Source organism: Lemur catta, chromosome 15 (genome assembly GCF_020740605.2).
Source record: "Lemur catta isolate mLemCat1 chromosome 15, mLemCat1.pri, whole genome shotgun sequence".
Taxonomy (NCBI): Eukaryota; Metazoa; Chordata; class Mammalia; order Primates; family Lemuridae; genus Lemur; species Lemur catta.
In genome coordinates, this window is record NC_059142.1 from 29,937,285 (window position 1) to 29,960,544 (window position 23,260).

Consider the following 23,260-nt stretch of genomic DNA (forward strand, 5'->3'; position numbering starts at 1 on the left):
ACCTGTCTAAGGCTCATTCTTTACATATTCTTAATGGCTGTAAATCTTCGGCCTTTGAGGGTGGATTTGATTTCAGGAAACCTCTCTAAATTATTTGAGGCCAAGTCTGTTGAACATAGAGGGTGACGACGCTGAGCAATGCTGTTTTGGAACAAAAATCAGGTGTGACTCTAAGCAACGAGTCAGATTTTCTCATAAATCGACTCTGAGGACAATTCCAAAAGTGTTCAGAGCAATGGCAGCACTGTTGGAGCAAGTGTGGGGTCTCCCAGGAGGACCATGTTGAAGGATAACATTCGCTTGGATTGTAGACTTTAGAGTGTGTTTGTTTACATAAAGCCAGCCTCATTAGTTTACAGTCACACCTCTTAGACATGGCCTGAACAAGTCTCAGCGCCAACATGAACCCCCGACTACTGCAGAAACAAGTGGTGCATCCTGACAAGGCTGCCAAAATTATAGCCTTGCTGTCTGCACCATACTTGAATGACAGCAACTCTGCATGCACATTTCATGAAGTAATTGGACATAACAAATTCTGGGTGACACTTCCTAGTTCCACAAGCAGCATCTGAGAGAAGGTGAGAGGGAGGCATTCCCAAGAAATGCAGAGGGAGTGGAACGGGCCCAGAGAGATGGAGAATGCAGCTAAGGGGGTAGGCAGAAATACTAAAACTGAGGCATCTTCCACCATTCTTACCAGTCCATATTACTAAACATTGCAAAAATAAAAATAACCAGCCTACATCTATAACCAAATTCTGCAGCAGTGCCTGGAAAACAACAACAGCAGCAGCAACAAAAAAAGATGCCCCAAAGTTTAAGTTACTGGAAGATTTAAAGGTTTTTTTCCCCCATACATTGTGTGTATGTGCACACATGCATGTCCATGACCCACATAATGAACGTATGCGTGTGTGCACACTAAAGCTCAGTATCTGTGATGTTCAGCAGCATAGATGGGACTATCACAAAGGCTAAAATGTCAACTAAAATTTTCTGAGCATCTACTGTGTGCTAAGTACTGGGGTCAGCATGAGACAAAATCCACATGAGTGACCAGATTTGCACAGTGTAGGCATCCCCAAAGAGCTGGTTTCTTTACAATTACTGTTTACAGGGCCTTCATGATGCCAAATACGTGGCAGCCTCAGAAAGGCAAGGCCCTCATTGATGATTCAGCAAATTCCTCCTGGAGACTGTTGAACTGTGATTTTAGGATGGGGGCAGGACATGAGTTAGTCAGAAAAAGGGAGGGGCTTATGACTGGGGGCTTTTATATACAGAGACAAGTCTTTCTTAGATAGCAGTGATTTCAACTGAGCATCAGTCACAGTGACTGGGATCCTAAGTGTACAAAAGGATCCATGGCACAGCCATGGGCGTCCTGTGCTGCCTCTGCACGCTGCCGTCCCTAGTGGCGGTCCTGTCAGGTTCCATGCCTGTTTCCTAAGCTCAGCACACCGTCTGCAAGGAAGTGCTTGGGATTCTACTTCAATAATGGCTGACGTTTTCTTCTGCAAGGAGTGAATGTTACTTTGTGCTGTTTGCCTAAAGGTGGGAAGAACAGAAAAACGTCACTGAATAAAGATAGTGGATTCATCTAATGAGTAGGCAGGGGTCCTACATATGTATTTAACCTCAGAGCAGTGTGCATGTTCGGGTAGATGCATCTGGGACTTTTCCTATTGCTAAGGAAATGTACATGGTTGAGTTTCAAGCCATGTGCATAAAAAACACCTCTATATAACTCTGTGATTGAAGGGCTAAAGACAGGAAGACAGACTTGACCAAAACTTGAGAGTCAAATCCCTAAACCCATCTGTGTCGTGATTTTTGTTAAGAAATGGGGAGAATTACAGAGGGCTTTCTTCTGAATTGTGTTAGGAACCTTGTTTGGCATTGTGAAAAGAGTATTGGGTTAATTTTCAGAAGGGACTACACAGGGAAAGGAAAGAGATAAAGTTAAGCTTATTTAGAAAGTCTACACTCTGCTTTGAAATACATACTTGACCGTCATTAGAAGAGGAATAGATGGGAGCCAGAGAAGGAAGGGATTGATCATCTATTCTGTTAACAGTGAGTATGCCAAAGCTTTCCCACAAACACCAAAGCATTTAATGCTGAAGATCCGGGTTCAAATCATGACCCCACCACCTATTAGCTTTGTTGTGTTGGGTGAACTATTTGGCTGTTTAAATTCCAGTTTCTTCATTGATAAAAAATTTTAGGAAAATAACTCCCACCTCACAAGCCAGTTGTGAGGATCAAGCGAGATGATGCAGACAAAAGCATCATTGTATGTGTACAATACTCTGAGAAACTAAGGCCTCATAGTTATTTTCCTTCTCTTATATCCTTCCTCTTCAGCTTCTGGGGAGCAGTTTGCAGCAGGTCTTTGCTTATCTGGTCCTGGCCGACATACTGCTGTTTTTCTCATGGGTTGGCTCATAGTTATGCACAGAAGCAATTCTGTTCCTTTCCTACTTGATCTATAAAGTGAATTAAAAAATCCCTGAAAACATCGTGTTCTTCTATCCTGCCTCTCCCCAACAGGACCAACCCCTGAGTGCACAGACTAGAACAAAGAAATACGCCATAGGATTTTATCAAATAGTAGAGAGGGAAAGATGCAGGGGCCCAGTGGCCGCTGCCCTCCATACTGGTTATTTGGAAAGGCAGTGAATTTGTGCGGAAGGATCCCAGCTATTGGTGTCCCATAGACTTGGGCTTGAGTCCTTGACATCCCTATTCATTTGCTGTATGTGTGACCTTTGGCCAGTCACTTAATTTCTCAGAATCACAAATTCCTCATCTAAAAGTGGAGTTATAACATCATACTGCAGGGTTAGTGTGAAAACCAGAGATAATGTATGTGGAAACTGCACAGATAATCAATATTCCTTTGCCATTTTTACACATGTGCGGTGCTATCCCTTTGACTTCTTGGGTGGCCAACATGACTTAGGTGTCGTATTTCCTGGAGACTGAAAACCTGGGTTTATCTCCCACTATCTGTCCTTTACAACTTTGTGATGGTAACATGGTTATCATCCCAGAGGGAACAAGGAAAACCAGGGATCTCTTAAACAAATTTGCTTTTGGTTTAACTAGATATTTAGTGCTTGAGTTCTTTTATGGAGGTTTAATTATGCACAGGGGGCTTTGGGAGGTTAGGAGTCTTACTGTTTTCATGGAAAACGCAGAATTCTTTGTAGCGTCTCAGGTAAGTAGGAATAATGTTTCATCCAGCCCTGTGCAGGATGGCCATGGCAACATCTGGATGAATGGTCTCCTTGTTCCTATAGAATGGAGCTCAGTCTGCATTCTCCATGTTCAGACCCTCTGATTCTCTCTCCACCCCTCTCTAACTGGATCTTTGGGAGAGACATTATTGCAGAATAAATCAGAAGGCAGCAAAGATGCCTTTTCGATTTATTTCATCTGTATTTGCCCATCCCTCCAAATCTTCCAGTTCCAATAAAAGGAGCAGCACTTTGTGGAGCTCTTTTGAAGAGCTCAAATCCTACTGAACACAAATCCTTACTCTCTCTGACATGGATGTGGTGAGATTAGCATTTTTAAAATAAAGAATTTTATGATATAAGGATCTGCCTCTGTCCCTAGTCTTTGGGTGGTAGTGGTTTATGAAATTTAGGAGCAGAGATGTGACCTCTAATTATATATTTGCTTGCTTCTCTTTCAGCCTTCTGGGTCTCACCACTTGGAAGTAAGTGAATCAGTATTAGTGAAACTAACAGTTTGATGAGTTTACTTTTTTCTTTTAGGAAACATAAAAAGTGTGGCTCAGAGCCATTGTGGTCATTGGGTCAGAGAGTTTGCACCAAGGGGAATGTGAGTACCTACCTCATAAAGTTGTTGTGAGGATTAAAGGAATCAATACATGTAAAGTACTCAGAATAGTGCCTGGCCAGGGGGAGTGCTGCATGATAGTATCCCATCCACTCCTGGGCAGGGTCTGCCCTTGGCCCAAGGCAAGTACTATCAGCTCTATTTCAAAATACATTCAGAAAGAAGCCAGTCACAAATCACCACATATTATATGATTCCCTTATATGAAATGTCTAGAATAGGCAAACCTATCGAAAGAGAAAGTAGATCAGTGGTTGCCTAGGGCTGGGAGGAGTGGGGAGGTTTGGGAGTGACAGCTAAAGGGTATGGAGTTTGTTTTGGGGTGATAAAGAAGTTCTAAAATTGACTGTAATGATAGTTGCCCAACTCTGTGCATATACATATGTTTTTTTTTTCCTAAAAACCATTGACTTGTATACTTTAAATGGGTAAATTGTATGATATATGAATTATATCTTAATAAAGCTGTTAAAAAATATATCCAGAATTCTACCACTGCTCAACATAACTGTCATGCTAGTCTAAGCAACTGCTATCCATCTCCTGAAATAGTCTCCTAACTGGTCTTCCCAGTTGCACAATTGCCTCACCATTGTCTGGTCTCCACAGAGCCCTTTTGATGTGAAGCAGAATATGTCCTGCACCTGCCTAAACTGCTCTGCTGCCTTCCTGTCGCACTCAACAATCAAAGCTAAACACCCACCATCATCTCAAGGTCCTGCAGTCTGCTCCTGGTTACTTCTTCCTCAGCCACCACTCTCCCTGTGCTACTTTGCTCCAGCCACATTGACCTTCTTGTTCTTCCAGTATGTCAGTCTCATTCCTGCCTGCCTCAGCACCTTTGTATTTGCTGTTCACTCTGCCCAGAATTTGACCCCCATATCTTCTCATGATCATGACTCATTTCTCTTTCTTTTCTTCCTTCCTTCCTTCCTTCCTTCCCTCCCTCCCTCCCTCCCTCCCTCCCTCCCTCCCTCCCTCCCTCCCTCCCTCCCTCCTTCCTTCCTTCCTTCCTTCCTTCCTTCCTTCCTTCCTTCCTTCCTTCCTTCCTTCCTTCTTTCTTTCTTTTCTTTTCTTTTCTTTTCTTTTCTTTTCTTTTCTTTTCTTTTCTTTTCTTTTCTTTTCTTTTCTTTTCTTTTCTTTTCTTTTCTTTTTTCTTTCTTCTTGTCTCTCTCTGTTGCTTGGGCTAGAGTGCGGTGGTGTCAGCCTAGCTCACAGCAACTTCAAACTCCTGGGCTCAAGCGATCCCCCTTCCCAGCTTCCTGAGTAGCTGGGACTACAGGCATGCACCACCACGCCCAGGTAATTTTTCTCTTTTTAGTAAAGATGGGGTCTCACTCTTGCTCAGGCTGGTCTCGAACTCCTGACCTGAAGCAGTCCTCCCGCCTCAGCCTCCTAGAGTGCTAGGATGACAGGCATGACTCATTTCTTTATAGCATCTAGAATTTAACTCAAATATCATATCAAAGAGGCTGTTCATGCCCAACCCTATTTATTTATTTTTAAATTGACACATTATAATTGCACATATTTGTGGAGTACAGTTTGGTGTTTTGATATACATATAGGCTGCATGATGATCAGATCAGGGTATTTATCATGGCCATCACCTCACGCATTTATTATTTCCTTGTGGTGAGAACATTCAAAAACCTCTATCTAGCTATTTTGTGTTAATAATACATAATACCTTACTTTAACCATCATCACCCTACTATGCAACAAAACACCAGAAGTTACTCCTCCTATCTAATTGTCAAAATTAAAAATAGAACAACCATGGGTAAATTCACACCTAATGGGTACAGTGCATGATGTTGGGGGATTGGGCCCACTTGTAGTGGTGCAAAGGCAATAGATGTAACCAAAGCATTTATACCCCTGTAATATTATGAAATAAAAAAGCTATATTAACAATATGATTTTAAAAAAATAGAACAACCGTATGATCCAGCAATCCTACTACTGGATATATATCCAAAGGGAATGAAGTTGGAATGTCGAAGGGATATCTACACTTCCATGTTTATTGTGGACTATTGTGATGGCCAAGTGATGGAATCAACCTAAGTGTCCACCAACAGATGAGTAGATAAAGAAAATGTGGTTATATATATGTTATATATGCACAGTGGAACATTAATCAGCCACAAAAAAGAATGAAGTCTGCTATTTGCAACAACATCACATTAAGTGAAATAAGCCGGGCACAGAAAGACAAATATTGCATGATCTCACTCATATATGGAATTAAAAAAAGAGCTGATCTTATAGAAGCAGAGAGTAGAACAGTGGTTACCAGAGACTGGGGAGGAAAGAGTATGGGGAAAGGCTGGTCAACAGGTACCAATCCTATTTAAAATAGTCCCTTTCTCATCAATTTCTAGACTCATCCATTTTATTTTCTTCATAACATTTATAACTATTTGAGTTTATATTTTATCTATTTACCTGCATACTGGATGTCTCCCCCACTAGTATGTAAGTTCTATGAGAATAGGGATTGTTTTCTTGTTCACCTAGCACCTAGAACAATGCCCTACACTCAGTGTTTGTTGAATGAATGAAGGAAGGAAACCACTACACTGACTGTGGATACAGAGACATAAACACAAATGCTCATTCTTTTTCTATGTATACCTCCTGTTTTATATCCTTACCTGGTATATCCCACATATTTTAAAGATCAGGATAAAATTCTTAGGAGGAAGTTGTTTGCGGGCTCCTTTTCAATGCCATTCAGCATATTCTATTTATAATACGACTTGATGCTCAGACTGATAAACACTATCACTATTTGCATGATAGTCCATGAAAACATGTAAGGATTTCAGAGCCTATGCTTAGTCAACCATTCCTGCTCTGAATGTCAGCAGTGGCTATTTTGGTGACATAAAGATGAAGTCTAGCTTTCGTAGTCTATGCATTTAGTCTCAGGTTTACTTACAGTGTGGACTTTCTCGGGCCCCTGTCCTCAGTAGAATCCTCGCAATGGGCACATTGTTGGTCATAATGGCAATATCCAGGGGCGTCAACCCCTCGCTGTTGGGTGTGTTGAGATCTAGTTCTTCTGGTGTGTACTGATACAGGAGGATCTGCACAGCATCCAGGTCCTGCTGCTCAACTGCCTCAAACATAGCTTCATTGCCCTGAAAATTCTGGAGCAGAAGAGTAAAAGCATGTTAGTGCCATTTCATGGACCACTGTGTCTTTGTGGCTTAGCTATTTTGAATTTTAAAGACTGCTTCAGGGATTGCATGCCCACTTACAAGTGGTATAACTACAATTTATCCCTAGGTCTCCAAAGTCGAAGACCTTCCCTGCATCATTGCTAATAGGCACTGAATAGATAGATTTAGATGCATTGAGACAATACAGTATAGCATGGATAGGCTGAAGATAAGAGCAAAAATCAGCTTTTCTCAAACTAGGCTTCTGAGAAATACTGTTCGATAGGTCATTGAAAGGTGTTCTATGAAGAAAATTGCATGTGGTGAAATAAACTGAGTAAATATTGAATTAAACCAAGTTACCCTGGTATTTCCCTGTAGGACTCCTCAGAGCCTTTAGTAATTGAATGTTTATGAAATCCAAATCAGCAATAGAAAACAATAGCCAAAGACAATATGGTTCCTTTGGAAACTTCTTTCAAAGGATTAGTAAACAAAATAGAAGAGCTCTGGAATCTCTCAAATACATATTTCTGTAGCTCTTGGGAGGAGATCAGCATACATATTATTTACACATCTATCTGGAACCTTCTTTAACAGTTGCTTGGTCTTTAAAAATGTTGAAATACCATTGGTTTTGACCTAGAATAGGGGTCACCTGATTAACATGAGAAGTCTTTAGTGCTTAAATGTTTAGGTGGGCAAATTTTATTTTTAGTCTCATCAAAATTGATTTTTCCTATCACAGGCTGCAGGTAGGTTTTAGCTGAATACATAACACAAAATTGGAATTTGAGGAAAATACAAAGTGGTTATGCAAATGCTTATTTTGACAATGGGAACCCAGGGGATGAAGCTATTTTGGTATCCAGTTCTCTTTGCTACAAGACAATCTGCTGAATGGTAAAGTGTTTTGTCCACAGTTTGCTAAACTGAAGAGCCTCTGATGCTTAGCTGCAACTTAACCACAGCCAAGCCCTCCCAGAAGATGAGTTTGAAATGAGAAAACATATTAGAAAACAAATGAGTTCAAAGTTAAAATGCTGCCCTGTCCACAGTTGTGTATTTGTTTTTGACTCTTAGTATTTCTAATTTCTCATGTGCCATATTTACTCTCACTCTTAAGTCATTTCCTCCTTCAAGCTTTTGTTGGCAAACTCTGGCATGCTTCTATCTGGAAAAGCTGGGACTCATTTCTGTTTTAAGAGCAAACAAATGGTGCCATTATCCTTTGCAAAAATACCCTTGCTAAGCATGTTAATATTATGCCTTCAGCTTTTACTGAGGGCCAACATAAGGAACTATTATATGAGAATGTCTGTAACATCATCAATTCCGCTTTTTATGCCATTCTCTGTTACATAATTCACTATGACATCTACAGGGGCTGGAGGAATTAGCAACAGGAGAATATCCATTTCTTCTGTGGGACTGATGTATTTGTAGTTATCAGCTCATGGGATGATATAAGCAATTGTGTTTCCTTTTCTGCTTTGACTGCCTGAGAACTCAAAGATACATGTAATGATAAATTTCTTAACTTCTTTCTTAACTTCTTATAGGTGTGTGTGTGTGTGTGTGTGTGTGTGTGTGTATAGGCAAAATATAGGCAGATATACACACACATATACAGATACACACACACACACACACACCCCTAGGCAAATGTATATACATACATATATATATATGGCCAAAACCTAGGCCCCACAAATATATATATATGTGTGTGTGTGTATATATATATATATTTGCTTAGGTTTTGTTTTATCTATTTTTATTCTCACTACCAATATTTTCTTATTCTAGTTTTTTTCTTTTTCCTTTCTTTTTCCTTTCCTCCCTGCCCCCCTGCCATCTTGTCCATTATATAATATATATACATTCTTTGCCTGGATTCTGTTTTGAATGCCTTTGGAAACCGTGTGGGGTATACACTAGAAATAAGTAAATGATATTAATATTAGTATTTGAATGAACACTGGAGGTCTCAGAAAGCTTGTTTAATCTGAGACTCCGTATTTGTCAAACTACTATTTTTGAGATTTTTTTTTTTTTTTTTGGTATACCAGTGAAATAAAAATTGAGGGAAAAGAAAGGGAAAGAAGTTAAGAAAAAGGAAGGGGGAAAAAACTCACATCACTCAAACTTTGTCTAACAACATGGATATGAGCAGTTCCTCCCTTACCTGACTCTACTGCAGCATTTATAGAATTGCAAGCAAGCATCAGCTTCTGAAATAAGCATGGATCATCTTGGAATCTCCTTAAACCCAAATATAACTGAAGAAACCAAACGGACACAAGGATAAAAAGAGTTTTGTTACCACTGAGGTCTTTCTGAGGCTCAGCCGATCGGTTCTTGTTCTGAAATAGGCCTCATCAAATGAAGAGTGGCTTCCCTTCAGCTTCTCAGAGAGGTTCCTGTACAGGCGCTTGGCAGCGTTGGGAGATGATGGAGCACTATGTTTTTTCGACTGAGAAAGATGTAAATTCTGCATTTGTTGGGTCATTTTCACACGGCAATTCCTAAGAAGAGAAAAATCTGATGCTTTTACATAACAAAATTATAAGTTGGCAAAGCATTGTATCATCCCCAGTACCTATCTGGAACCCTAAAACAATATTATAGCCAGAAGGGACCTCAGATCATCAGACCCAGCTTCTTCATGTTGTAGATGAGAAAGCTGAAAGCCAGGGAAAGGAAGCAGCTTGTTCATGGCCACAGAGCTAACTCGTGGCAAGAATGAAATGATAACCTCTATTTACTGTGTAAACATAATCATTTACATATATGAACCTCTATCCCATTTGAGGAAGTGTCTTTCTATAGCCTAGGGTGTCTGTTCAGTTCCTCTTGGGTTTAGGTAATTGAGACTTTTCTACTTACCTCCTCATAGGCACTGTTCTCTGTTGGGTGAATAAGAAAGAGTGATCGCTCCCTACATAGCCCTGTTCTCTCCAGATAGCAGTTAAATTGTGCCTGTTATCTGAGGCCTGGTGAACTACCCTAATGCCCAGAGGCTTGGGGGATTTGTGCCCCTAGCCCCATCCCTGCTCACCTCAGATACCCTGGATAGGGTCCACCAGGGCACTCACCTATTGGCATTCTTCAAGTTGCACTTCACTGTTGTTACAGAAAGGTTCCTACCAATGTCACACCTGAAGTTGGTTTCCAGGAGATCAACTGTGCCATTTCAAAACCCATCTGCCATTGTTTTGGGTATTGCTATTGAAATATTGATGCTACCAAGGCTGTGGCTGTTTGGCATGTGTATGTGTGTTAGATAAACAAATGCATGAATAAAATAACTAGCCAAAGTATTAATAGCTATGTGCAAATTGTCTCCACTTTGGTGTAGCCTCTGGCGCAATGGGCCCAGGGCTCCCTGGGGCATTTCCTGGAGGGAAAATTAAATTTAAATTTTTTTATTGATACATAATAGATGCACACATTTTGGGGGTACATGTGATAATTTAATACATTTGTATAATTTGTAAAGATCAAATCAGTATAATTGGAATATTCATCACCTTAAATATTCAAATCAGTATAATTGGAATATTCATCACCTTAAATATAGGAAGACTCCTGGCAGCTAATATTTTTGTTATAGGAGGCACTCAGCAGATAATTTAGAATAAATGAGTACACATATGAGTCTATTACAGATAATAAATGAGAGGGCTAACCAGAAACTTCATTTCTTCCTCCTGCCTCTGAACTGAGTTCCATGTCCACTAGCACAAACCAACCTTGATTTACTTTCATTTTTACAAATGGAGATCCATCTTGATTACATTGGTAAATATCCTTAGGCAACTTTTAGGTCTTGTTTGCAACTTCCTCCAACAGAAAAAGACTTCCTTGTTCCTTTTAAGGTGGTCCAATCTAATCAGTCTTCATAATATGCATTAGGCGCTACCCAATTTTAACTAAATGGACCTATTTACATTGGGGAGAATGATGCAAAGCCTTGTCTGTGGTGTGTATGTATGTGTGGGCGTGTTTTTATAAATCTTTAGTAATCTTTTAATTTTATCAAAAGCAGAAAAGGAAAGGGTAGGTGATTTGGCATCTTCTTCCATCTACAAATCATTTCTCTTTGATTCAATAGCAACTACAGGGTTTCCTCTAACTTATTTCTTTCCATTCCCACAAAAATTATAGATTCATATGCAAGCTGGCTCACATGGGGATTGCCTTAACCTCTTTCTTTCTGCCTTCTGTCTCTAGCCTTTTCCTTCAGCATTAAAGTCCCAGTTCAAGCCATCTGTCTTATCTACATCATTATCATTCCCAAAATAATTCTGCATTCTTTTGTATCTCCCACAATGCCCAGGAGTCCAGTAAATAAATTCTTGTCGATTGATCAAATTCCAGCTACTTGCTCTCTAACTCACGGCACCTACCCACATGGCCCCTTTTGTCTTTGCTCATCTTCCATCTGTTCCCTTCAGTCAAAATAGGTTGACTTTCTCAGTCTCTCTGACTTCCTTCTCATCCTCTCCCAGCTGTCCCTTCCTTGCAGGCTGTTCTTTAGCTGTTTCCACTCTTCTAGCTTTCATTTCTACTTACCTCCTCATAGATGTTTTCTTACGTTTTATGTTTTCTTTTTCTCCTCTGTATTTAAAATTTTATAGATAATAGATAGTGAAAGACAACTTTCTGTTATCTGCTCTTATAAATATGTGTGCCCCTCTCAACTAACTGAGCTCTTACATTTTTGCCTTTATAGAAAGGAACACACATTTGAGTATCCATGGAGCTTTGGCTCTGGAATTTGGCAACCCCAAGCTTGAATCCTGATATTATTACCTACAATCTATGTGACTTTGGGCACCTTATACAAATTATCTGAGTTTATTTCATTATTTATAAAAAGACAATAAAAGGACATTTCTTATAGAGTTGTGAAGATTAAATTAATCAACAAATGAAAGGCACCTACCTCTACTGTTAGGTGAATAGTAGCCACTCAATAAATAACAGTGATTGTTAAGGTTACCCTAAGTCTTCTCTGCAAAATAGTGACACCAGAGTATATTGTAATAATTTAAATAGTTTTCTTGTTCATTTTAAACAATGTCTTGAAATCTAATTGTATGTACTTATTATACTATTTAGTTTTTATTTTGATAAAAAAGTAAGTTTATATATTTTTATATGTATGTATACAGTAACTTACAATAAAATACAAATAGGAAGTAGAACTTCAAACTGTTAGAGAAAAAGGTAGAATAAAGACTAATTGAAAAATAATTGAAAAATTAGAAAATAAAACATAATGAATAGAAAATGTAGAATGAAGTAGCAAGGCTACATTGAATATTTCTGTGAGCACAGTACATTCAAAAGTCTACCTTTCTGATAAAAGACAAAAATTCTCCCATTGGAAATTCTTAAAAAGCCATTTAAATAAACATTTCACATAAAAATAAAAAATTAAAAAATAGGATGTCAGTGGGAATGACAGAGAAAGGATTCACAAAAATCCTCTTCCCCATAAAAGCAATGAGAATCCTAGCAAAATGGTCAGAATTAACTTTTCAGAATCCTGGAAATTAACCAAAAGCTTACAGCATTCCAGGAGGTCTTTTTTTTTTTTTTTATTTAAGTGAATTTTTTTTTTCAGTTTGATTGAGGTATAATTGAAGAAAAATGGCTGAGTTTGTAAGAACAGGAAGCTTTGTGGCATCTTAACTTGCCCTATTCCCATCTTCTCCAGCTCTGTGGTAGTCTTGAAAACCAGTAGTCTACATTCACAGTAAAAACAGCAGCCTGTCAGTCACTGGAGGGGGAAGAATGGGGTTAGAGCACCTTTGAAACACCATTTCCAGAGAACTGTCATTATTTGACCTGTCTGGTGGTTTCCTGGGAGACCCCACTTACAAGGCTTGTCTTTATTTGATCTGACTCAGAGCGCAACAAGGGCAAATAGCCCTTTCTTTTGGGGTGTTTGTTAGAAAGAAATATCAGTAATTGTATAACAATTGTTTAAAACTGCTTAAAAGTTAGGGAATGAGATGTCCTTAGAGGATTTTGAAAAGCTTTGGCATATTCCTGGGGATCTAGCAGAACACATGCATGCCCAGGACACATGCCCAGGACACATGCAGCTGGGAGCATGCTCAGAAAAGATCTGAAAAGATCCTCAGCTCTGATCTCTCTCTGACTTTGAAGCTCTGTGAAAGCAGGAAGTGAAGACTAAAGCAGAGTTGTCAACTGTGTGGCTGAATGTTGAAGGTGTGCCTCAACACACCACAACACACACACAGGCAGTCCTTCAGCAAAGACTGGGATACTTATTGGTTCCAGGCATTTAAGGAAATCTCTGTTCAATCATTAGCTGACCACCTTTACCAAGCAGAGACTTAAGTGGCCACATATGACAAAAAATACAGACTTGAAAGATTTAGTTCTGAAAAATCACTAAACAACAACAAACACTGGAGAGGGAGATAATCTGATTTCAAGCATTGCCATGTCATGTTATTAATATGCCTAATTTTCAACAAAAAGAAACAAAAATTATATCCCATACATTGGAAATAAAGTAGTCAATAGAAAATTAACCCTGAAGAAGCCCAAATGTTGGACTTATTGCACAAAAACTTTACCTTAAAAAAATTATATATTAAAAAAAGACTTTACCTTAACTATTTTTAAATGTTCAAAGAACTAAAACATGTCTATAGAAATAAAGGACATTATGAAAATTATGTCTCACCAAATAGAAAATATTATTAAAGAGATGGAAATTATAAAACAAGAACCAAATAGAAATTCTGAAGTTTAAAAGCACAATAGCTGAAATAATTCACTAGAGAGGCCAACAGCAGATTTGAGCAGGCAGAAGAAAGAATCAGCAAACTTAAAGCTAGATCAATTAAGATTATCTTGTATGAGGAGCTTAAAAAAATGAAAAAAAAAATGAAGAGTCTCAGAGATCTCTGCAACACTGTCAAGTGTACCAATATACACATAATAGGAGTTCCAGAAGAAGATGGGGGGGAGGGGTGCAGAAAGGATATTTGAAGAAATAATGGCAAAAATATCCCCAAATTTGATGAAAAACATCAATTATACATCTACAAGGCTCAATGAACACTAAATAGGATAAACTAAAAGGGAACTAGGCCTAGGTACATCATAATCAAACTGTAATAAGCCAAGGGCATAGAATCTTAAAGACAGCAAGAGAGAAATGACTCATCACATACAAAGGATCCTAAAAAGATCAACAGCTAAGTTTTCACCAAAAACCACAGAAGCCAGAAGGAAGAATGACATAATCAAACTGATGAAAGAAAAATACTTTCCAATAAGATTTTTTCTACCCAACAAAATTACACTTCAAAAATGAAGAAGAAATTAAGATAGTGCCAGATAAACAAAAACTGAGAGAATTTGGTATTAGACATTCTCGATAACAAATGCTAATAGGACTCCTTTAGGTAGAAATCAGAGGACACTAGACAGTAACTGAAATCCACATGAAGAAAGAACATTGGTAAGGAAACTACATAGGTAAATATAAAAGATAGTATAAATATATCTTTTGCTTGTAAGTCTTTTTTTCTCCTTTCTGATTTAAATGACAAATAGAAATAAATAGAAGAAAACAATTCCATTTATAATAGCATCAACAAATTAAAATAATCAGGAATAAATTTAACAAAAGTACAAAATAAATTTTCTGAAAATTATAAAACATTGTTGAAGCAAATTTAAGCAATATCTAAATAAATGGAAAGACATTCCTTGTTCATGGATCAGAAGCCTTGATATTGTCCAGCCAATGGGAGGCAACAAATGGAAATTGGAGGATGAGGTGGTGGTATTTACCACTCCTGTTGGGTATCTCTTTCTATACAGGTATTGTCTCTGTATTACAGAAATTGCTTCCCCTTTTTGTCCATTTAGGCTTCACTATTCCTTACTGATTTTCCTTAACCTGCCCACTGCTTTGTAAATGTGTTTATTATTAACTTCCCATCAGTTTCCCTGTTTGAATGTGCCATAGATTCTTGCTGGGATCCTGACTAATACATCATGTAATTCCTATAGCATCCATAAAAGTGTCTTGAAATTGACAGTAATGGTACTCTCTGCATCTTGGAATTGAACTGAAAAAAAAAACCAAACAAACAAAAAAGAAAAGACCCAAATGTTGAATAAAATACCTGCTGGATAAATTAGATACAAAGTCCTAAAAGGAGACCAGACAGGGAAACTATTTTTGTGTTAAGTCTGGCATATTACCCTTCAGATAGCATTCCTTGTTAGCCAGTTTCACTGGAAAACCCACAGGTTGAGATCTATCATTACATTTTATTCCATTTTTCAACCCCAAGATAATCATAGTGGTTTTAAGCACAATATTAAAAGTAGCAACTCTGATACAAGGTTGATTTAACTTTAGGTATTGGCTTTTCTACTTATTAATTATATGACCTTCAGCAAGTTATTTAGCTTCTTTGAGCTTCAGTTTACTCATCATTAACGTTATTCCTGATCTTAATGATAATAGTCATGTAATAGTCTAAGAGGGATATCAGAGTTTTAAAACAGAGAATACATATAAATTAAGAGTGCCTAAAAGAAATAGGTGTTCTATAAATACTAGCTATTATCTCATAACAGCTCTTTTGAGGTAAAATTGACATACAATAAACTGCATATGTATAAAGGGTGCAATTTGATAAGCTTTGACATAAGTGTACACCTGTGAAATCATTGCCACAATCAACATAATGAACATATCTATCAACCTCAAAAGATTCTTTATGTCTCTTTGTCATCTTTCTCTCTCTCCCCTAACTGAACCCCCTTCACTGCCCCTGCTGATCCCAGGGAATTACTGATCTGCTTTCTGATACTATAGGTTTCATTTTCTAAAATTTCATATAAGTGGAATAATCAGTATATAGCCTTTTTTTTAATCCAGCTTCTTTAACTCAGCTCAGTTATTATTTTGAGATTCATTAATATTGTGCATATCAATTCTTCACTTTTATTGCTGAGTAGTATCCTATTGTATCGATATATCATTATTTATATTTCTTAGATATTATTTTAACAAGAAAAATTAAAATCCATGGGGTTTGCTCTAAAGAAAGATGTACATTTTTTCTTCTCTGAGAAAGGCTTAGAGGACCTGAATTTCAAGTGAGAAGAATACGTGGTTAGTTGAAAGTGGGCTGATCTCTGCAACATGACTACAGAACCAGGCTATGGGATAATTAGCTAGGAGCACAACCTTTATGGAAAAGTTGATTTCTAGTTTTACATTTTGTTTTTCTGCATCCTAGTCATTTTTATTATCCTAAAATCATTAATAAAAGTCATGTTAAAAGTTACAGCCTGCCAAACATTTAAGGAAGAAATATGATGCCAATTCTATACAAAGCTCTTCCAAAAATTTGGCTTCATTTTGGAGGCCAGCATTGCCCTGATACCAAAGCCAGAAAAAAGGCATTACAAGAAAAGATAGGTATGGACTAATGTGCCTCATAAGCATGAAGGCAAAAAAAACTTCAACAAAATGTTAGGAAATAAAATCCAGCGGTATTTAAAACAGGTAATACATCATGACCAGACAGAGTTTATTCCAGAAAAGCAAGGTTAATATAACATTCAACCACCCATAGATGTCAGCATAATTTACTATATTAAGAGAGAGAATAAAGAAGAAAAACTGTATGATTATCTCCAAAGATTCAGAAAAAGCAGTTGAATTTAACAATATACAACATTCACTCATGATTAAAAAAAAAACCTTTCAGGAATATAAGGGAACTTCTTCAAGCTGATAAAGGGAATCTACAAAAACCTATAGCCAACATCATACTTAATGATTAAAGATCGCCTGCTTCTTTCTACGATCATAAGAAACAAGGCAAGAATGCCCAATCCTACCTTTTCTATTGTACTGAGCATCCAAGCCAGTGAAGTTGGGCAAGAAAAATAAATTAAAGACATATATAGGAAAGAAAGAAGTGAGATTATCTTCATTTGTAGATGACATGAAAGTTTATCTAGAATAATCTAATAAATCTACAATAATCTACTTGGGCATAAATATAACAAAATATATAGAAACCTGTATGCCACAAACATGACATTGATGAGTGAAATTAAAGAAGATATAAATAAATAGAGATATATGCCTTGCTCATGAATTGTAAGAATTAGTATTGTTAAGGTGTCAGTTCTTCCAAATTGATCTATATGTTCAATGCAATCTCAACCAAAATCCTAGCAGGCTTTTTTTTGGAAGAAATTGACAAAATGATTTTTAAATTTTTAAAGAAATGGAAAGGATCTAAAATAGCCAAAACAATTTTAAAAAGAAGAATAAAGTTGAAAGACTTACCCAACCTGATTTCAAAGATTCAAGGATTGGTTTAAGGATAGCCACATAGAGGAAGAAAATGACATAAGGACAGAAATATAGATGAACGAGACAACAGAGAGCCCAGAAATAACCTGCAAATATATAATCAATTGGTTTTTGAAAAAGGCTATTCAATAGGGAAAAGATAATCTTTTCAACAAATAATGCTGAAACAATGGGATATCCATGTTAAAAAAAAAAGATCCTTATCCCCTACTTCATATCATATACAAAAATGAACTTAAAATAGATCATAGGCCTAAATGTAAAAGGTAAAACTAAAAATTTCTGGAAGAAAATATAGGAAAAAAAATCTTTGTGAACTTGGATAAGAAAGATTTCTTAGAGGAGACACAAAAACTGCAAAGTGTAAAATAATTGATAAATTGGGCTTCGTCAAAAACATCTGCTCTTTGAAATATTAAGAGCTGATCTCAGCTATACTTTGGAGACTTGTGAATGTCCTATGAATACACGCAAAGCCAAGCTATAAAGGAGGAGTGACAATAGCGTGGAGAATCCAGGGCCAAAATGACAAGAGTCATTTTGGCCCTGTGGAGAGTGGAGCCTCCACAGATTGACTTCACAGCCACCTGTTCCCTGGGCTTTGCTACTTTCCAGCCATCATCCTATCTCCTAACCCTTCAGCTGTCTCAGAGGGACTGTGGACTGGCATGGCCTCCATCGTGCTTGCTGTGACAATATCTGCCACAGCCCTGACCCAACAAGACCCATGGAGGCTCCAGCTTCGCTCATGGCCACCCTGAGAGACTGGGTAACACTATCTGGAAATGGGAGAAATTAGACCAATGACAGATAGAAGACTGGCAATAGCCAGCAGACAGTTTCCTCTCCATTTCTTACCTGTAGACTGTTCTGAGGGCTTCCTGAAAACCATCACATACAAACAAGATGTTTTCTCGAGAAACCATTGCTATTTTAGTTAAGACCACCTTTCTTTGTTTTCTCTCCTTCCTTGACTCATTTCCCTTTTTCCTCCTTTACTCTTGATGCCCTGAGGTTGTATCTCCTAATACATAATAGAACATTTGCAATTGACTTTACCATAAGCTTTGTTTTCACAGGCTAAAAGAAAATGTAACAATAACCCACTAAGGAAATAGGTACTATTACTATACCTTCATTTTATGGAGGCTCAGAGAGGTTAGGTAACTTGTCCAAGATCTTACAGGCAATAAATGGAGCAGCAGGATTTGAACTCTGACTCTAAAGCCCATGCTTGTCACAACTCTGCTATTAATATTTTAGAGGGAGCTTGGTCTGGCTGCCTATCAGCCTTTTCTTCCTAGATCTTGATTCTGACAATAAGGCTTCTTGCCCTTGTTATGAATTCTGGCACTTCCAGAGTTCATATGTCATTGGAGCTTGGTTGTAGGACTTTCTCAGTATATTTGTACTATGAAAAAAGATCTGAGCCCATTTGGATGAGGAGCAGTTGTAAGGCATAGCATATTAAAAATAGGACCTCTAGCCATTCTTGACAGCTGGGTAGAAAGATAAATTCAGTGAAGGGAATATTTCTGACTGGGACAAGATTGCTCTTTAGGCTGTGATGTGAACTAGGGGACTTTCCAGCTTCAACCTGCCTGTCACTACACAGAAAAGAAGTTTGACCATTCCATTCCTTACTTGCTCTTAACATGACAGGTGTGTCTTTTATTGCTAAAGGGTGGCCAATTCTATGTATCAACTTATTGAATCTCATAATAGCCCTGTGAAGGAAGGACTATTATTGTTTCCATTTTATATAGATAGAAATATCTATATATTTAGTAGTGAGGCACTACTAAAGGGTAGCAAATCTGGGATTCAAACCCAGGCAATGAGAGTCTAGATCTGAGATCATAACCTCTAAACACTTCTCTCGAAAGGCTTAAAACATAGAAATAGCACAGAAGAGTGAGTGATTCACCTTATGGGTAACAGGAGGTGGTCATGGGAGAAAAGGTGGTGGGGAAATGGGTTAGAAAAGGTGATGTTTGACACTGATTTTGAATGATGAATGAGGAATTAACTAGCAGGAAGAAAAGAAAAGGGTGGTTGAGGCATTCCCGGTTAGGACATGAAGACGGGAAACCTCATGGTATTGCTGCTAGGTCAGTCCAGAGGGGCCCTAATAAAAATCTCCTGGGCTCTGACACTGAGAGTGGTACATTTCATCACCTGTGCCAAGACCGTCAGAAAGAAGCCTGGAGAGGGAGCAGGGCCAGAACCTCAAGGACCTCGTGTGCCATGATAAGGAGCATAGATTTTAACCTGCACGTGACAGGAGAGCACTTGAGACCTTTAAGTAAAACTTGAAATTTATATTTTTAGAGAATTACTCTGGTAGCAGCCAGAGAATTGTTGGAAAGGAGTGGGGGTGTGGGAACAGTGGCAGGTGATATCCAAGTATGAAGATCTTGAAAAAAACTCCATGAGAGCTGGTGACTGTAGCTTGTGGCAACGAGGATGAAGAGAACTGGACAGATTCAAACGATGAAGGAAGTAAAATGAACTCGACTTGGCTAGTGACTGGATGTAGGGGCTAAAGGGACCAGGAAACCTGAGAATGAATTCTGCGAGCTTTATGGGCTGACTAGGTACATGATAGTTCCACCAATAATTTTTTAGAAAAGGAATATAGGAGGAAAAGTGGGGTTAGAAGGAGAAAAAATAGTGAATCCAGCTTTCCCCAATGTGACTCTCAAGGGCTTATAGGATATTGTTTAATCCAGGTAGTCCATAGAAAGAAGAAAATAATTTGTCCTAAAGGCTACTTAGTTTTCTGATTGAATGAAATAATGATTATAATAATAATAATTACTTCATACCTGGATATAGGTATGAAGTAAACAGAAAGCAGAATAAATATAATAATTCAACACTCTTTGGGTTGCTGTTGAGCTAGAAAAAATTTAATACGTTAATTTATGATAAGGTATCGGTGGCTTAGTTTACTTTTTCTCCTTAAAATGTTTGTATTTTATAAAAGCAGTACTTAACTGAATCCCTGTTGAAAGAATTTGAGGTACTGTAATCCTAGGGGTGGGACAATTTTGAGGGACAAATGAGCCTCCTAGAACTCCTCAAATTGTAGTTCATTTGCAACTCCTAAATCTATGAGCATGGGTATGGGGTAATTTCAGCAACTGAAAGTTGTCATTGCTGTGCAGGGATTCTACCCATACCTGAACTGTCTCCTCTTCCCCAAATACTTGCAGGTTTGTTTCAAACCACTTAAGATCTTTAGGGTCTTGGGATCATAAGTATAGAAAACCAGTTATTGCTGATCAATTTTGAAAAAAAATCCTGATTATTTACATGATCTATTTATTTGAATGTGAGATTTTTTAATGCCACTTTTAAGCTCTGTTTCCCTCTTCTAATTCCCTGAGTGTCATCGTGGTTCCTACAGAGTGGTCTGTATCTCTTAGAGGGAGGAAGGGACATGTATCCTGTCATCCCCACAAGAACTCTTCTCTGTGGGTCTCTGATGAATGGCCTCTGGATTAAAGTGCATGAACAATGATCTCGAGTACCTAGTGCACCCTTTAACAAAAGAGCTTAAAGTAGTATCTCATCAAAACATTAATTGAGCTTAGCATGTCTCCTTTGAAACAATCATAAATGGAAAGAATGTAGGAATACAGATCCAGAGAGGCTAAGGGAATTTGTCAAAGACACACACCTAGTCTGGGGACCAGCAAAATGCCCTATTATCCTGGCATCTCACCAGTAGGCAATTCTGTCTCCTCCCTGTTAGAACGCTATCATTTGTGAAGTAGGCAAATCACGTGGGAGAATGACCCTGGCTCCTGTGATTGAGTGGCCTGGGTATCCTTTCTACTAGGCAAACTTCACCCATATCTCAGATTTCCTAACTTTGGTTTCTATTTAGAGAAGCATGCTGCTCACTGTTCTAACATCATCCGTCTTTGTCAGCACCCAAGGCCACAACTTCGTCTGAACGGCCAGTGATATACTGCAGATAGAGTGCACCAAAGACATTAAACTGTATATGACATTTATATGGACTCTGAGCTCACCAGAGATGGATTGATGCTGCCATAAAGCCTTGGGGTAGCCAGGCAAACAAAAGGCTAAGGAGACTGGTGGGGGTGGGGTAAGAAAAGCAATATCTTTGTACATTCACTTTCCCCCTCTGCAGACGTTGGCTTACATCTTATTTAGGAAATGAAGAAATGAAGTGAGCATGGGGATTTCTGGAGGCCAGCACAGAAGCAAATTCAGCCTTGATTATCAGCAGAACTCCCTGTGGCCTTGACCGGGCCAGCGATCAGCATGCATAACAGGACACTTACAATACTCCAGTGTGAACCCAGTGCACCCTTCCAACCATATATCTTAATGGAATAAAGAAAAGACTTAAGGAACATAGATGCAACAGTGGTAGTGGATCCAGCGAGGGTTTGAATGCACATCCATTGTATTCCCTTGGCAGGTATCCTCAGCATCACTGTCATAAGGTTATTTATGGGCATGCTCACCGAGGTCGGACGGAATGCTGGCATTCCACTCTGTTTGCCAGCCTGAAAACTGGATTAAAGACAGCAATATCTGGGTTTGTATTCAAGATTATCAGCATGATGGAACCCATCTTTACCTGATCCAACAGGTATTTTTTAGGTGCTCAGGAACCTGACTGGAAAATGATTTTACACAACAAAACAGTAATTTATTTTTCACAGCTAATGCTAATCAGTTATGCAAGCACTTAATGTGAGTAAGCTTGTTGCAAACAATACGCCCAAATATGAGAAATGGGGCTTCCCCACCCCCATCCTGTCTCTCCACATGGATGTGTATGTGCTATTGCAGACCACTGTGTGTATGCATGTGTGCATTCTTCAGGGACTGCCTGCAGCTAACTTTGGAAGATGCAGATTTTTTTATATCATTTAAAGCACAGCAACACATACACATTTTAAAAATAACCAGTGACTAAGAAAGCCCTACATTCACATGAAGAAAGACAACAATAAATTTGACTTACCAGTTTATGTTGTTCGAGGCAGCAGAGGAACAAGTTGTTGGTAATTGTCCAGTGCTTTCATTCAATAAATCACATTGGCTTTGCTTTCTCCTGTGGCTCAGCCTCTGCGCAAAGCAAGCGAACCTCCTTCCTATTCTGTGTAAGGAATAAAATGCGAACAGGATCACTACAGGCAAGAGCCGAAGTCCATGATCACTAAGCTACTCTTAATGCAAAATAAAAGAGCAAATGATGCACAGGGAGAGGTAAACAGCTTGGCTCAGAGTCTAGGTGTATTCTCGAGACTGCAGCCTGGGGAAGGCTTGATTTCTCAAGCTCGGGTGCATGCAGTAAAAGGATACCATGACTTCAGTGTGTGTTTAGCCTATTGTATCTGTGAGGACCATTCGGAACGGTATGCAGGGACAACAAGCTTCACGGCAAACAAGCCTGAATCGGAACCGACTGTCACTCAGAGGTGAGCAAAGGGGCAGCGGGTCAGCCAGTTCGCTTTGCACCGCATCAACGGCAGGGAAAGAAATACTGTGTGGCATCCAAGCGCCCATGCAGCAGTCTGTGACTACAAGTGATCTACAGCTCTTCTGGGGCCAGACACCCCATTACTCCCACAGCCGTCTGGGACCAGAAGCACACAGGTGGCAGCCACATCCCCTCACCACAGGGCACCTGCACAGTCCCTTCCGAGTTCCCAGGAGGAGCGAGGGGGCTTCTTAAGAAAGCTCTAAATCCAGCCAGGGCTGCTCAACCTATGTTCAGGTTTTTCTCTGAGCAGTTATGACAAAATAGATACCAGACGTGGGA

The 23,260-nt window shown here is 38.7% G+C and overlaps 1 protein-coding gene across 1 annotated transcript in view; it reads right to left on the reverse strand.

Moving 5' to 3' along the window:
• LOC123621170 (ankyrin repeat and fibronectin type-III domain-containing protein 1-like) overlaps positions 1-22,608 on the reverse strand; it is a 61,029-nt gene extending 38,421 nt beyond the window's left edge. Inside the window, exons 1-3 of the mRNA XM_045527006.1 lie at positions 22,460-22,608; positions 9,370-9,571; positions 6,821-7,031 (exon numbers count right to left, since the gene is read on the reverse strand). Coding sequence (XP_045382962.1) covers positions 6,821-7,031; positions 9,370-9,555 — 397 coding nt within the window. The 5' untranslated portion in view covers positions 9,556-9,571; positions 22,460-22,608. The remainder of the gene's footprint in view (positions 1-6,820; positions 7,032-9,369; positions 9,572-22,459) is intronic.
• Between the last annotated feature and the right edge of the window lie 652 nt (positions 22,609-23,260).